The following is a 16,024-nucleotide window of genomic DNA, read 5'->3' as shown; positions in this document are numbered from 1 at the left end:
GGTCCACGATGTTCACACTAGACCAGGCGGGCACCTGCCTCTAGCGGCCTCGGGCAGGCTCTTGGGAGCCACCAGCCTGGTCGCAGGAAGTGGCGGAGGGCTGGGTGGCAGCGGGTGGACGGTGGTAGACAATTTTTAAGTCAAGATTGAATGCTTTTCTAAAAGCCAGCAGTCTGCTGGCTGAGTGCTGGCAGACTTGCACCTGGCATGGGAACTGTAGCCAGACCGTGCCCCTTTAAGGGCTCCGGGGCCGGGAGGGGGGCAGAGTGGTCCCTGGTTTGGCCAGAGTGGCCACCAGGGATAGCTGGGAAGGGCTAGCCTCCCACTAGTTCGAATTAAGTGGCTACACAGCCCTTAATTTGAACTACTTAATTCGAACTAGGCGTTAGTCCTCATAGAATGAGTTTTACCTAGTTTGAATTAAGCGCTCCGCTAGTTCGAATTAAGTTCCAACTAGCGGTTTGTATGTGTAGCGCCTATGAAAGTTAATTCGAACTAATAGCTGTTAGTTCGAATTAACTTTGTAGTGTAGACATACTCTGACTGACTGCTCTGTGAAGTGTCAGCAAATCAAAGCAATTGCAAACCCAGTTTAACTGTCCAAATAGGCAGGGTTACAGCTGCTTTGTGTTACTGGGGTGGCTAAATCAGCATAAGTACCCTGGATAAATTTGGTACCCCATATATTTTAGATCATTTTGATCATCTTGTCTGATCTCCTACATAATACAGGCCTTAGAACTACCCCAGAATATTTTCAAGAGCGTATTTTTTAGAAAAGCATTCAATCTTGACTTAAAAATTGTCTACCACCGTCCTTGGTAAATTGTTCCATTGGTTAATTAATATCACCGCGGGCTGTCCCCAGCTGTCACCAGCGATTGCACAGTCCAGCTCGGGACTCCCGGTGAGGGCAGAGAGACTGTCTGTTATCGGGCTCCAATTCCTTCCCCTTCCTGCCATCACCCTTCTCCTCTCCACCCATGATGCTCTGGTCCTCCAGAAGTGGCTTTTGGAGGGGCCTAGTGCTACGCAGCAGCAGTAGTTGCACCCCCCATACGCTCCTCATGGTGGCTCTGCTTCTCCCTGGCTCCTGCCATTGCGGGGGATGTGGGATGCCTGACCACTACCACTGCCCTGTGATGCTCCCTCCCCACCATGATTCCCAAAGCTGCATGGGATGCCATGGGGGGAAGAGGGCAATGGAGTGAAGGGTTGAGGCATGGGAACCAGTAATGGACAGGGCCCTGATAGCCTGCCAGAAGCTTCAAGATGGATTGTGCAGTTGCTCTAGCTGGGGATGGCCCATGGGCTGGGAGTTTGAGACCCCTGCTCCAGCCTCCTTCCAACACCATCGCTCCCCACAACACCCCTGAAATTTCCTGTGTGCTGGGGTCTCCTGTGGTAGGGGTGGGATGGGACTCTGTATCTGCTGTGCCTGGATGATATTCCTGGTGGAAGAATGGGGAAATACATGGAAGTTTTGCAATACAGCCTCAAACCCCAGATCTGAAGTTCCATGTTGCAAGATGGAACGAACAGACAAGATAGCAAATAAACCAGCTGATGCACTGACTCCTACAATATCACTGGTAACAAAACCCAGCCAGGATTGTATTATAATGAATTAATTCATAACTTTGGTGCTTTTATCAATGTTCATGTTAACTGAACGTATATGACACAAACGGAGTATGTAATTTGTCCCTGTAACTATTTATGAATATACATTAATACACACCTGGCTTTTCCTCCCCACACTGTGCAGAATAGCGCTAGAAGGCGCAATATTGTCCAAGGAGTGATCTGCTTTTTACAGGCACTTGTGCTTAAAGGGCCCTTGTAATATTCCAGGGTTCTGCCTTGTTACACACAACTGTACACTTGTCTTGCTGCATGCTGTTATGTGAGGATGTGTATGGAAAGGAGATTGTCCTACCTGTCAGCTCAGCATTAGGCCACCAGCCCATGTCACAGGCTTTACATGTGAACTCATCTTGCACAAATTCATTTTCTTTGCAAGCAGTGCAAATCCAGCAGCAGCTCACTTCCCCTTTCCTTATAACCTGCAAGACAAAAAGTACCTTCAGACAGTATCTAAAGAACATGAGTCTCCACACCAGACCAGCACTTCCTACTATGTTATAAAACAGTGCAATATGAGCACTGGCCCAGGAAAGTTTCTAAAGGTGAGTGAATATTAAAATTTAGAGACCTATTTGCACCCTTATTGCCTAAACCTGTGCTTGAAGTCTCACAAGAATAGGATATTTCCAGTGTCACTTCTGGTAGGCTAGAAATTCAGCAACAGCTTCTCTTGTGGTACATCTGCATTCTTCTTTCTTCTATTTGACTCAGGAAGTATACGTGCCCAGAGGGAGTTATAATTTACATTAAACTTCCAAAGAGTTTTTATTTGAGGGATAGGTGAGTTTCTAAATTGATTCTGGGCATATCTTGTCGGGGTAAAACATGCAGTTGTACATTAAATACAATCCAGATGCCAATGGAACTGAAAGAATGAGTTGTGCTGGCCTAGGTGCTGCAACAGACTTTTACTGTTGTGCTGCAACAGACTTTTACTCCATGTGACAGCAGGAAAAATCCTGCGTCTCCTCCAGGATTTTCCCTATCACCCACATGAAGAGCTGCAAAATGTAAATTGGTTGTTTTTTTGAGTTTTGTACAGAAACTTCAGTTCTTTTTGCAATCTATGGAGGTGAAGTCCAAATGGAAGCAGGAAGAACCTGTGTGTCTGTGAGTGTGTGCATTGATACACACACATATATACACATGTACACTGTATAATCTCAAAACTTTTCTTTCTTTAGGGCTGGTATCGTTAAAGACCAATGAATACTGACATAGTTCTCCCTCCAAGTGTTTTGGACATTTTATGAAGCCTTTGCTAAAATTTTAAACTTGATGCATTGGGCAGGAGGGAGGGGAGAAGGCAAGTGTTTCTTATTTACACATTTTGAATTTAATTAGAAATGGGAAGCTGTTTTAGGAGGATGGTTTTCCTCCATGGGAGCATCTTATACTTGTGTTCTAACTATGCCCCTATTATTGTGATACTGCCTAGATTTGTCTTTATGCCACCTGGACATGGCAGGTGGCAAATTACTTTGTAGCTGGATACAAGCGCTATTATTTGATAAACAGATAAATATTTCCCTTGTGTTTTTGTATCTCCTGTGGTGAGCCTAAATAAACATTTTTTTCTCCCAGGTGCCATTGATGGGACAAAATTTTTCCTCCTGCAGCGCACACCATATTAAAAATCAGCTCCTCAGGAGAAACACAGTTATAATAAGTGCTGGGCTATGACCAAAATAATCATATTGTTACAGGTTGCATCAGTGGTACAAACTGAAATTTGAGTCTTTGTCTATAGAACTAGAAAAAGACTGAGTAACTATAGAATTTTCCAGAAATATATCCCCCCAAAAGTACGCTCACAAGCTGGTATTTTCATACACACTGGGTATAGTGCTTCATTTGAACATGAAGACACAGAAGGACATGTGCTAGTACAATTTTTGTGGAAGAAATTGGCCTTGATTTCTTATATGTGTTGACCTATGATTCTTTATATAATATTGATGCAAAAAAACCTGAATTATTATACATTTATTATAACTGAAAAGCAACAAAAAAAATCCAAGCCAGACACCTTTTTCAATCGGAACCAAGTTTTCTCAGATCTGGTGAAAAAGGTGTGGGCTTGTAATTCATCTCTCATTAATGTGGATTTTCCTGGATACATAATATAGAGAAAAGTTCCTCAGTTGTACCTTAATTTGGCCCTTCAAACAAGGTTCACTGCACACTGACCGGACCATTCCACTTTTGTTCATCTGAATCCTGTAATCATCAATATTCAGTACCCCTTCATGCCAGGTTCCAATGAGTACATAGTCATAACTGTTGGGCTCTATATACTGCAGATTCATGATGTCATATCTGGGAAAGGAACACAGAGAAAACAATGGAGACTGATGGACACAAGTATTAAATCTTTTTATTCTTTTCCTTCATGGAAACTTGCTAATTTGTGATTTTCACTCCAACAGCTCTTCATAACTTCACTTCCAGCTACTTCATTCTTCAGTATCACTAACCCTAAGATTTCAAAAATCATGAGCCAGATACCCCAAAATCATGAGGCTGACTTAAAAATCACAAGTGTTATAGAAGTACAGGCAGTCCCCGGCTTACGTACAAGATAGGGACTATAGGTTTGTTCTTAAGTTGAATTTGTATGTAAGTTGGAACTGGCTCCAGATTCAGCCGCTGCTGCTGAAACTGACCAGGGGCTGACTACAGGAAGCTGGAGGCAGAATTGCTCTGCCCCCAGCTTCCTGGAATCAGCCACTGATCAGTTTCAACAATGGCTGAATCTCGAGCCTGGGACAGAACAGCTGGGCTGCCAGGTAGGTCCCTGCAGGACCAACCCGGCAGCACCCCAGCTGCTCTACCCCAGGGTCCACAACAAAAGCCTGGTCTGCTGGGGGGGGGGCGCACTAGCTGCGCCTCCCCCCCCCCCCAGCAGACCAGGGACACGGGGAGCAAAGCGGCAGCGGCGGCGGGGTGCCGCGCCTCTGAGGCTTTGCTCTGGCAAAACCTCAGAGGCGCGGGACCCTGCCGCCACTGTGGCTTTGCTCCCCATGTCCCTGGTCTGCTGGAGATGGTCCCCAGCAGACCAGGGACACCCGAAGCAAAGCCGGGGAGGCAGAGGGGTCCCGCGCCTCTGAGGCTTTGCTGTGGCAAAGCCGGGGAGGCACGGGACCCCGCCGTCGCTGAGGCTTTGCTCCCGGTGCCTCTGGTCTGCTGGGGACCGTCTCCAGCAGACCAGGGACACCGGGAGCAGCTTTTCTCGCCCCGTAATTCGGATCTGCATAACTCGGGGACTGCCTGTAATACATTTTGGGGTGTCTTTTTATTTGCCTTCTAGATTCAGAGCCTTTAGAGTTACATTTGGGTCACAACAATGGGTCTCTGAAACTATGGAGGGATACAAACTTAATTTAATAATAATGAAAGCTGAGATTCTTATGTACTCACTTGACTCAAAAGCTGTGGCTTTAAAAATTCCCATGAAATACTGAGAAACGTGTGAGAAAATCGCCAGAGTTGGCACCACTAATTTCTGCTGTTTACTGGTGCGTATTGTCCAAGGGTTAGATCATGCCATTGATACCAGGGGCCTGTTTACACTGCCACTTTAGAGTGCTGTAACTCGCTGCACAGGATGTGCGCGCGCACTTTTTTCACACCCCTGAGCAGGAAAGTGGCAGTGTAGACAAGCTCCTAGCTATGCTGTCCCAGGAATAATTGTACTTCAGAGATACAGTTCCTCACAGGACAAACTCCTTTTGTTCTGGATGGGAAGTACTTTGCTACAGCCTTTTTCAGGATGTAACATATAGATCTCCCCTATTGACATCTAGCCTCCAGTGACAGCCTCCTTACCTGTTAACTATCAGAGATGTAGGAACATGAAATCTTTACAGCTACTAATTTCCTTTTGTGGCAACATTAAGGCTAGTTGCGATCCAGTCCCACATTACAGCACTATATTATGCATTTTGGAATCATCATCCAATTAACATATCAAAACAAAACAAATGAGTGACATAAATTAAACAAAAACATTGATTTAACAATAAACATAAGATGGGCTAGCAAGAATGTCAGGATAATTTATGAGCCCAGACCCAAAACTCTACTTTCCTACCCAAGACAAGTAAAACAGAATTTCCCCAGGCTGATATAAAGGAAGCATAAAAACACAGTTTCTGTAAACACTCAGCTAACTGTCGTCACCCTCTACCATCTCACCCTCATATACCCTGCATGTTGGGGTTGATGTGTGGTAGTCCTTCATTGCTAATTGTTTTGCTCCTGCTTTCTCCCCCTGCCTGTAGTTTGTGCAAAATGATGATTAACCACAGTAATTTGCTGGGGGGGAAATAAGCAGGAGTGATGGAATGAAGAGAGGAGAGCAGCACAAGGAGGAGGGACCACAAGTGAGGATGGATAGACAGGCTGGCTCTTGGGAGATGGCGAAGCAGATCATTGTGGGTGGCAGGTGGAGGAGTGTTTTGATCTAGAAGGGGGTGAGAAGAGGCTGAACCTGGAAATTGTGATTTGGACTATAAATTGAGAAATATGTTCAGTTTTCTAAGGGTGAGAGTCCCTGCCTTGCTTTTCTGTGCTGTTGTTTCAGTTCTCTTGAATTTTTAAAATCTATATTGAGATGAGAATGTTTTATTTTGAAGTGTTACTAATATATATAGGCTGGAGAACAAAGGGCACAGAGGACTGATCCAGTCCCACAGCTATATTTGCCTGGGCAGATCCATTTGTCCATACTGAGCGCTCCATGGGAATGTGACACTCTTTAGCCCAGAGCAACACCCTGAAACTTCTATATATACCTCAGTGATATAATTATGATACACTTTGTACAAAGCATGTCTTGTAAGGTATCACTCTAAAAGTACTGATCTGTTGAACATTAATATCCTGTTGAATTGTCTCTCATGCTGAGTATATTTGTAGAAGTGGTAGACTGAATAATAAACTTATATTGGCCAGGCTTGGATCAGGATGGGATATTATAGTTCAGGGGTGCAAGGCCAGGGAGCCATTGGCTGGAGCTGGAGCCTCTCAATTTTTTGTTCATGAGAGGCTGGCAAGTACATTCCTGTAACTCAGCTGGGGGTGTCCCTGCCTGTGAATCGTGAATGCAGGACCTAAAGAGGACTGCCTCTTGTTAGAGTATCACAGTGAGAGAAGGAGCCCAGGCTGGTGAGACACAGGGCTCAGCAGTACCCCCTGTGTCGCAGGTTGCACCCCGAGAATGCCCATCACAGTAGGCAAAGATCGTGTATGGGACACTACTCACTTCAGGACAGCTCTGTGCAGGTACAGAGGTCCTTCTGTGTGGCTGCAGGATGAGAGCTTTGGTGGTTATTTAAAAAAGAGGCTAGAAGAGGCTAGAAAAGGGAAGGGGCAGTTTCTACCCCCCTACACACTTCCCTGTTCTTATAAAAGGAGAATACAAAAAAGGAACAAATGATGCTGTTCGATAGCGTTGTGTATAAACTAAGGATGTAAAAGACTAGTCGACTATTTGATTATCCGATAAGCATTTGCTTATCGGATAGTATTTTGAGTAGTCGACTAATCGATTTCCTTCCCCCCTTTGCTGCCTCTATGAGAGAGAGGCAGCAAAGGGGGAGGGAAGGATGAAGGGGATACTTCAAAGTGGCAGTGCCACAGAGCGGTGTGCCACTTTAAAACCCCCAGGCGGCTTTTCAAAGGAGCAGCCATGTTGCCCTGGATTAGCTGGGAACTCCCCTGCTGGGAGTTCTCAGCTAATCCCGGGCTCCCCTGCGGCATTTCCCCAGAACACAGGATCAGCTGGGGAGTTTCCAGCTGAACCCACATTCTGGGGAAGTGCTGCATGGAACCTGAGGTCAGCTGGGGACTTCCCAGCTTACCCCGGGCTCCTAGCGACATGCAATGTAGCATGGAACCCAGGGTCTGCTGGGATTCTTGTGCAATTCAAAGCAGGCACCTGAATGCAGCCCAGAGTCAGTGGGACTTCCTGCTGGCCCCAGGATGTATGTGAAGTTCCACATTCCTCCTCTGAAATGTACAAGATGCTCTTGTACATTTCAAAGGAAGAATGCGGAAGTGCCTATTGACTAGTCAACTAGTCGATGGAATTCCATTGACTAGTCGACTAGTCAATTAACTGCATTTTAATATCCTTAGTATAAACCATGCAGTACTGCATGAAGCAGTATCCATGAAGCAGGGTCCATTATAATGTAGATGTGTGATACACAAGCATAAATGAGCATTAGTAGTTATCTATTGCTAGAGAGCAGAACCTATTTATTTCCTGTTCTGACTTTGAATTAGACAGATGTACAACCATATACACTGCACTTGAAAGTGAATCTGAGGGAGCAGAACAGAAGATTATTAAAGGCTTTCATTGCCTCAGTAGAACTTTTAGTCTACACAGATCTCAAACATTTGCTGCCAAGCAGGGTAGCACAAGAGTTCTTCAAAGAAAGAGGAGTGCGCGTAGTGGGAAGAAGGAATAGGGGCAGGGGCGGATATAGGGCAGGGCGAACTGGGCGGCTGCCCTTGGCCCCGCACTTAAAAAAGCCCCGTGCATGCGCCGTGGCGCCACCGCGCATGTGCATGGCGTCACGGCGCATGCGCCGTGGCAAAGGGGCGGCCCCGCGGCTTTATGCTGCCCGGGGCCCCACAAAACAGTCATCTGCCCCTGAATAGGGGTGAACTCATTTTTGTCTACATTCATTGTCCAAAACTGTCCAAACTTTCTCATTTAACCTTTTAAAAAATATATTCAGTCTGTGGCAGAAAATAGGTCTGAGAAAATATCAGCTAACTGGATAACGTTAGACAAAGTTATGAGGAACTGAAAATAGAAAGTGCAAAGCAACCTTATACTAGGTAACCAATGACGCCATCACATCAGCTACTATCAATGATGAGTTAAAAACATCAGTAACTAGAGGATTTTGTAAATAAAATACAGTATACATGTTAGTGTTCAAAGTGGGAACATTGTTCTTTTCTGTCTTATAAGGGTTTATTTATTTTTTTATACAACACTACTGCAAATTAAACCAAAAAGCTTCAATGGCCAGAAATGCAGAGAGAGCACATTGCATTTGGGAGGGACTAGGAGAAAGCTGGGGACTTTACAGCTTAGGATGTTACTTTGAGTTCATTTGGTAATGTGCAAGGAACTTCAACTACTGGATATTCACTAACATAATAGTAACTATTGTTTTGTTTGTTTTCTCTTGATGTATAGATACATAAAATAAACCTTAAAACATGACTCCAAAGCAGCCTGAAAATGGTTCCCATATTTGTGAAAATATTAAAACCTCATTTTCTTCCAGGGACACAGTCTCCTCATCTGTCCCTGTAAAATAAAAGGTCACAGAGAAGGCACTCTGGTTCCAATGCTCTTCTTTATTTAATTTATAAATTGTTGAGTGCAGAATAGAGCTTTATATTTCATTAAGGTATGGAGACACTTTGACATTGATAAAATGCTACTGTATATTCATCTACACCAGTCAAGGACTTTTTCTCTGTACCGTAGAATCTGGGACACATTTTCAAAGTCAGGTATGCATGATTGAAAGTGCAGATTTTCACAGGCAGAGCCCTGCAAATCTGCTGAGATCTGCTTTATAGCTGCAGATATCCACACCCGCAGATATGCATGTATGTATTTTCAGTTCATTTTTACAGATATGGATGCTGATGCAGATACAAATTTTATATTTAAAATCCTGCAAATTTGCAGAAATCTGCTCTATATCCACAGGTAACCATCTGCAGATGTCAATGTGAATATCTGTGGCTCATTTTTGTGGGTACAGATGCAGATGCGGATACAAAACTTGTATTTGTACAGGGTTCTATTCATAGGCCTAAATTCCTGGATGTATCCAAATGTCTAATACTTATTATTTATTGATCTAAATTACCTATCCAATGAACAGCATACACTAGTACATGTATGAAAAATCTAGAAAACAAAGGATAAAATCCAAAAATATTCTTGTTCATGCTCATCAATCCAACTCTTAAAATATAAGTTATCAGCAAAAGAAAACCCACTCTCATTCAGTCAATCCAAATTCTAAACCTGTCCTACTAATAGAAGCCTGGAGGGAGTGGGAACCTTGCAATTGATCAAGGGGTAAGCAAATGTGTTTCAGAATTTATGAAAATATTCCTCATAATCCCTCTCTTTTTTAAACTGACAGCCATAAACAGTAGCCCTATGTTGATCACTGCCATAGCGGAATTGTATGAGGCGAGAGAGGGTAATCAGATCCCAAACGATGTTAGGATTCACAGTTCTAAATGAACATAAAAACTAATCAGTAGCCAATGCAAACTACACAACAAAGGTGTAATATATTCCCAGTGTGAATCATTACTGAATAGATTGACATGCATTAATTTAAGTTTCCTAGTGGTCTTAGGATGTTGTAGCTGTACTTGTCCAGGTATATTGACCGTATGTACATAAAGCAATTGCTGACACCTACCTCTTAAACTCTGGCCAGGTCTATATGTTATTTTGGCTGAAGAAATACAGGCACAAAACACAACATGGGCTGACGGATGAGGTGAGGGGGGTGAGGTGGGGAGTAAAACTGACCAATCTCTTTTGATTGTTCAAGCAGAGTTAAATACACCAAACTGCACAAAGAACAAATTGTGGAAAACTGAATATTGGTTTGAATAACATAAGCTGTTAGTAAGAGAAGCAAGAACTTTTAAAGACATTTTATGACAACATTGGCTCTTGCAATGCTCTTTTCTGATGCCATCTGCAAATTGTGAAGTCTCCTTTATTCAGGGTTCTCTCTCTATACAATGCCAGTTCTTTGATTGCATTGAGCAAACATGCACAGAGCTTTAGTTCCTCTCACTTTGATCAGTTTAACAACTGTGTAACACTACTGAATTAAATGCAGTAGCTTCTGATAGACACCGGTGTGAGTGAGAGGAAGTTTTAACTCAGCAAGTTAAAACACTTCAGTCCATGTATTGCAACTAAATCATCCTAGAAATACTAAGAAGAGTTTTGAGGCTGAAACCCCAATGGTAACTCAAATTCAGAAGTTTCATAAGATAAGCAGCCTGCTCTCTCTCCAGAAATGCTAGAAAGGGTTACACATTCTATGGTACCTAGTCCCATTACAAACTAGCAATTAACAGATCATCCTGCTTTTGGGATTACTATTACTCACCGAAAAGACTAAGTTCACCCACATACGCCCAATTTCTGACAAACAGTTTCTGCATGTTCTAGTCTTGCTAGCGGTAGCAACACTTGCTAGCGGTAGCAACAATTTCTTTGGCTCAATTCACTGACATGAATTAGCACCTTACCTTCCAGGGGCATCTCCCTTTTCATCAAACCAAACTTCCTCTCCTGAAACGCCAATGAAGGAAGACTTAATGAGGAATTCCAAGAGTTTACTGCCATCGATGGGTTTCATAGCATCACATAGCCCAACGTGTCCTGGGCAAAGGGAATGATGCATATTTTGTAGGCCATGAGCCATAGCATATATAGCATTGATGACAAATCCCATTTTACTGTCCTGGACATAGTTTTCTTCTAAACTCTCATTGCCTACAACAACAAGAGGGGGGAAAATTACCATAAAATAGAAATTAAATAATTGCATGTACTTACAGAATATGGAATGAGGACAGAGATTTAAATGATTTTTCAAAATATTATTTAGCTGATTTCTCTGAAATACTTCCAAACAATACAACTGGTTGAGAATTTTCCAAAACATTTTTTGTTTGAAAATGTGAATGACAAGACTGTTAGCAAAAAATCTATGTTTTCAACAACTCTTCTGATGTGGCATTAAAAAAAACTGAAACTGTTAAAACTTTGAGAGGAAAAATTTATTCATTGATTAGAAACAATTGTATTTGAAATTTTAATTTATATTTTCAAAGGGTTAATAATAAAACAATTTTAAACTTATTGAAGCTAAATGTTTCAATTGATCTCATCCCATTTTTTCTGGATTATCTATTTTTGTGAGAGGAAAACAATTCAATAAAATCTCAAACTTATGCAGAAAGCTCCAGTCTAAGAAACTAGTCTAAATCAGCTTGATCTTAAAAAAACAAAGACATTTAAAAGAACTCCCTTACTCACTGCAGGAAAAGTGATAACTATTTTTTATTTTAATACAATGCTTCAGAATACTAGTTCACACATGCCATGTTGGATCGCCATGGATAATCAATAGAAATTCTTGATATCCAAAGTTTTTTATGTGACTGAAGGTGCTGAATTAACAGACACTGAAGTTGCCATAGATCAGACACAACACAGCAGTGAAAGCTTTGTCCACATATAACTTTCAAATCTGAACTTTCAGGACACTACCAAGGAGGATCCTGATCCCAGTTGTGTTTTACACAATGCAAACACCAATCCAGTAGGAAGCAGACCATTGCCCCTATTTCCTGTCATGGACTACTGAAAAGCTATCAGCCAGAACCGAAGCATCCATAGTTCTTTCCTACTCTCCTCAGTTATACTGACCCACTGGAAGGTGTTTTGATCTGTAGATGTGCTACCACCATTCCCAATATCTAATCTCTGCCATCTAATTTCTCTTTGTCCACAAAAGGCTTTGGCCCCACTAGAAAAAAAAGCTGTGTGGGATATCAGGGGTTAACTGATGTGTTAAAATCCTAGTGTGGACGAGTCAGTTGTAACGTGTGTTTGTGTATCAAGGAAAGCCATTAGAGCAGAACTATCTTGACCTACGAACATGTTAAAAACATGCCCTTTTTCCTAGTGCAGGCATGGTCCAATCTTCAAAGCGGACAATGAATTTGATCTTTAAATTTCTCCCAAGAACACACTCTGATGATGCAGGAATTCCCCCCAGCTTCACCATCACAGCTCAGACATGTTATTTGGTGACATGTCAGAATGATACCATTTAAATAACAGAAATATCTGGGCTTCCTTGGGCATTAACTTTCCTTATTGCAAGAACCTCTTGTAAGTTGGTAACAGGGCCTCATTTCAACAGCTGTTCTGCACTGTACTGAATCCCAAGTGAAAGAAAGACTATTTCAGAGCTGCAACAGTTCTTCTAGTTTCCACACACCACAGGCATCACACAGTTTCCATTCAAACAGCAGACAGTCACCATATCACCGAAAACATAGTGAGACTAGAAACTTTATCACTAAGCACACACAGAAAATCTATATAGCTTACCAAATGCCCAGTGGAATTATAATATACATTTCAGGTCAGTATAGATACCTTAAAAGCATGTACTGCAAGCAACATCTAGATAATTCACATCTAACGGGTGTGAGGGGTTTGATTGTATTTCTACCCAGCAGGCAACAATATCAATGATCTTTACATGTGCTTTGTCTGTTGATTAGCATATTGGACAGAAGCACCATACAAATGCCACTTACTTTACCTTCCTTTTCTATTAATTCAGGATGAGTATTGCCTCTATCCCTCTTTGTAAGAAATGGAGTGAGGCTCAGCATAGCAGTTCCTTGCAACCTAGTTTAAAGCTTTTAAGTAGATCTCAGAGTGGAGATGCAGCAAAATTGCCCATGGAATGTCAGAACAGAGTTTCAAGCCTGCTTAGCTGCAGAGTGGTTCCTGCCCTCATGTGGTACCCTCCTGAGCTTCCTCTCTTCTTCATCAGTTAAACAATAACTCCTAAAAATTCAAGTGGCTAACATGGGACACTGCACCATGTCATACCACCAAGCAAATTTGGCCTATATGCACCCACGTAGATAGACATAGAGTTGGGCCAAACTTCAGTTCTCTATGACCCTGTGCACCACACTGCAATGCCACTTTCTTCGGGGGAGGAGGGGCCCTCGCAAATGGGGGGAGAGGCTGAGACAAACTGCCCTTTAAGCCAGAGAAGCAATTTGGGAGAGTCAAAGCAGCACCGTCATATAACATTTGGAATTGTTGGGAGGTCTGGTGAAGCTTATGGAAAAGAAAAATAAGTTAACGAACATTTTGCTATTCCTGCTCTAGAAACTGATTCTTGCAGGAGCCAAAATCAAAATCTTGTTCCAAATTTTCAAAATCTTGTTACAATTTTTCTGGGATAAAGTATTTGGTCAGGATGACAGAGGGAGACACTCAAACATGACATGCCTTTTGAAACATTTTAAAAGGAAGTCTTTTAAAAAGACTTTAAATCTGGAAAAATAGGTGCTCAATTTTCTCATGACTTTCAGAATTAATGCTATTTAGCAATGAGATTTAACTAACATCGGAAAGTATGAGGACTGTTTGTTTTCGATTAACAAAGGAGTCAAGATCAGTTTTGCCCTGGAGCTCTGCTTGGAGCCTTATCTCCCCATAATTCATTTTATTCTTCAAAGATATCGCCCAATTTTAATTTATTGAAATAATTGTATTTCAACTGAAAACATCTGAACATCTAGTATTGTAAATAATAATCCGCTAATCAGTCCTATGGACAAAAGGGAATCTCTCCCAAAAACCTACTTCATTTATATATGAAATCACGTGTCCGTCTAATCCTATGTCTTTATTATACATTTCATCTACGTTATGCATTTGAGCTTGTGAAAACTATGTGGCACCGACAGCTATTCACAGAAAATGATATTTCTAACAAATTGAGGAGATGGAATTTTGTTCATCTCTTCTTGCTAGAGATAAATCTCAGATATTAATATAGACTCTTTAAGTCTTTAGAAAGCAACTATGTCTACCCTACGCAGCTTTTAGCTAAAAGTCAACGTGTGTGTATGCTGTTTTTTGGCACTTTTGTCAATAGAAATATGCCCCCCCCAAAGGGGGGATTGCTTTGTCAACAGCAGAACACTACTGTAAAGAAAGCAGCATTCATACTTTTACTTGCAGCAGCAAAACTTAGTTGTTCCTGGAGGGGGAGGGATTAAGTACCCACGACAAAAGTTTTGTGGATCATGTGCTAGTGTAGACATAACCTTAAACGCAATGTTTTCATGAAACATATAAAACATTCTATTCATGTTATCTTAATGTTGTAAAGCTGCCATTTTTACCTGCACATCAACATTTAATAAGCAAAAACATCTCTCAGAAAAACCAGTGATCATTTTATTGTGATCTTCCCCCCTTCATCTTCTGACAAAAGATCATTAGTGTAAACTAGCTAATTTGAACACTTGAAAGTGTCTGAATCAACATTAAAAAAGAGGTGTTTGGGTTTTTTTTAGAAGCTTTAGCTTTCACCTTTGTAAGCAAAATTTGTGATTTAGATTCTTATAAGCCATGTGAGTACTGGATTAATTGAAAACACTTTAATTAGGTCATTATCTTTAGCATGACCTTGTAAGATTAAAAAAAAAGTGTCCTAAAATTTCTCCTTTATGCTATTTCTATTATGTTAATCTTCCTTTAAGATGCTTCAGTGCTGTTCTGAATGCCTGGCTTTTCTTATTACAGTCCTGGCTTTATTCATTGCTTTTGCCAGTCATTTCCTTTTTCTTCAAGATAAATAAAATGTTCTGTTTGCACACAATGGACAAAAGAACCACTATGCAAGTAATAGAAATGTATATAGTAAGAGGAGAAAGAGAGAGACCACTTAATTTAGAGCCTGATCTCACTTGCTTAAAGTCAATAGGAACCTTTCTTTTGACTTTAATGTTTGCTCAGTCAGGTTCACAATATCTTCTATGAGATGCTTGCACAGCGCTTTACAAACATGGATGAATTTAGTCTAACAACATTCCTGTGAGGTAGGTAAGGGAATAGTTTTATCCTGGAGCAGATTGAATAGCATGCAAATCATGTTTGCTATAAACTGGAATTACTAAGGAACCATGCTCATATTAAAATTATGACTAGAAGGGAGTTATAGTCTAACATCTAGAGGAAAGAGAGCAAAAACCCAATTAACTCTCCATAGGAATTTAGCCACGAATAATTACTTGTTTGCAGCCCTGAGCGAGGTGGGCAGGGAGGAAAGAGTTTGGGAGAACAAGAAGGGTGGTGGAAATCTTGTTGGGTCTCTGCTTAATATCTAACCAAGTGAAATTAGTCAGCACATAGTTTTGAACAACACATTCATTTAATAAAAATCACAATCTGTTCACAGACCACTGATGAACTGGAAAAGAAGTCAAGATGTAATGAATAAATTCTTACAAATTCTTTGCTGAGCTGTAGTCATTAGTTCAAATATTCGTTAGTGACCAAAAACCTTTACCCTCTGCTGGCTGTTCAGGGACACACATAAAGTGCCTTGATGGTCTTGGGGCAATTAGCAAAGATTAGAAAAACTGCTATCACAATTAGACAGTATCAGCAAAGGCACAAGGGCCTAAATGGGCATAGAAAAGATGCACTATTATACAATAATAGAATATCATTTATTTAAATATT

General features: G+C 41.5%; 1 protein-coding gene across 1 annotated transcript in view; it reads right to left on the bottom strand.

Moving 5' to 3' along the window:
- Window positions 1-16,024, bottom strand: part of GRM1 (glutamate metabotropic receptor 1) — an 82,495-nt gene that overhangs the window by 51,214 nt on the left and 15,257 nt on the right. The window contains exons 3-5 of the mRNA XM_089777161.1: window positions 10,978-11,224; window positions 3,798-3,966; window positions 1,940-2,066 (exon numbers count right to left, since the gene is read on the bottom strand). Coding sequence (XP_089633287.1) covers window positions 1,940-2,066; window positions 3,798-3,966; window positions 10,978-11,224 — 543 coding nt within the window. The remainder of the gene's footprint in view (window positions 1-1,939; window positions 2,067-3,797; window positions 3,967-10,977; window positions 11,225-16,024) is intronic.

Source organism: Pelodiscus sinensis, chromosome 3 (genome assembly GCF_052426305.1).
Source record: "Pelodiscus sinensis isolate ZL-2025 chromosome 3, ASM5242630v1, whole genome shotgun sequence".
NCBI lineage: Eukaryota > Metazoa > Chordata > Testudines > Trionychidae > Pelodiscus > Pelodiscus sinensis.
The sequence above is the reverse complement of the archived record's forward strand: the minus strand, read 5'-3'. Positions and strand labels throughout refer to the sequence as shown.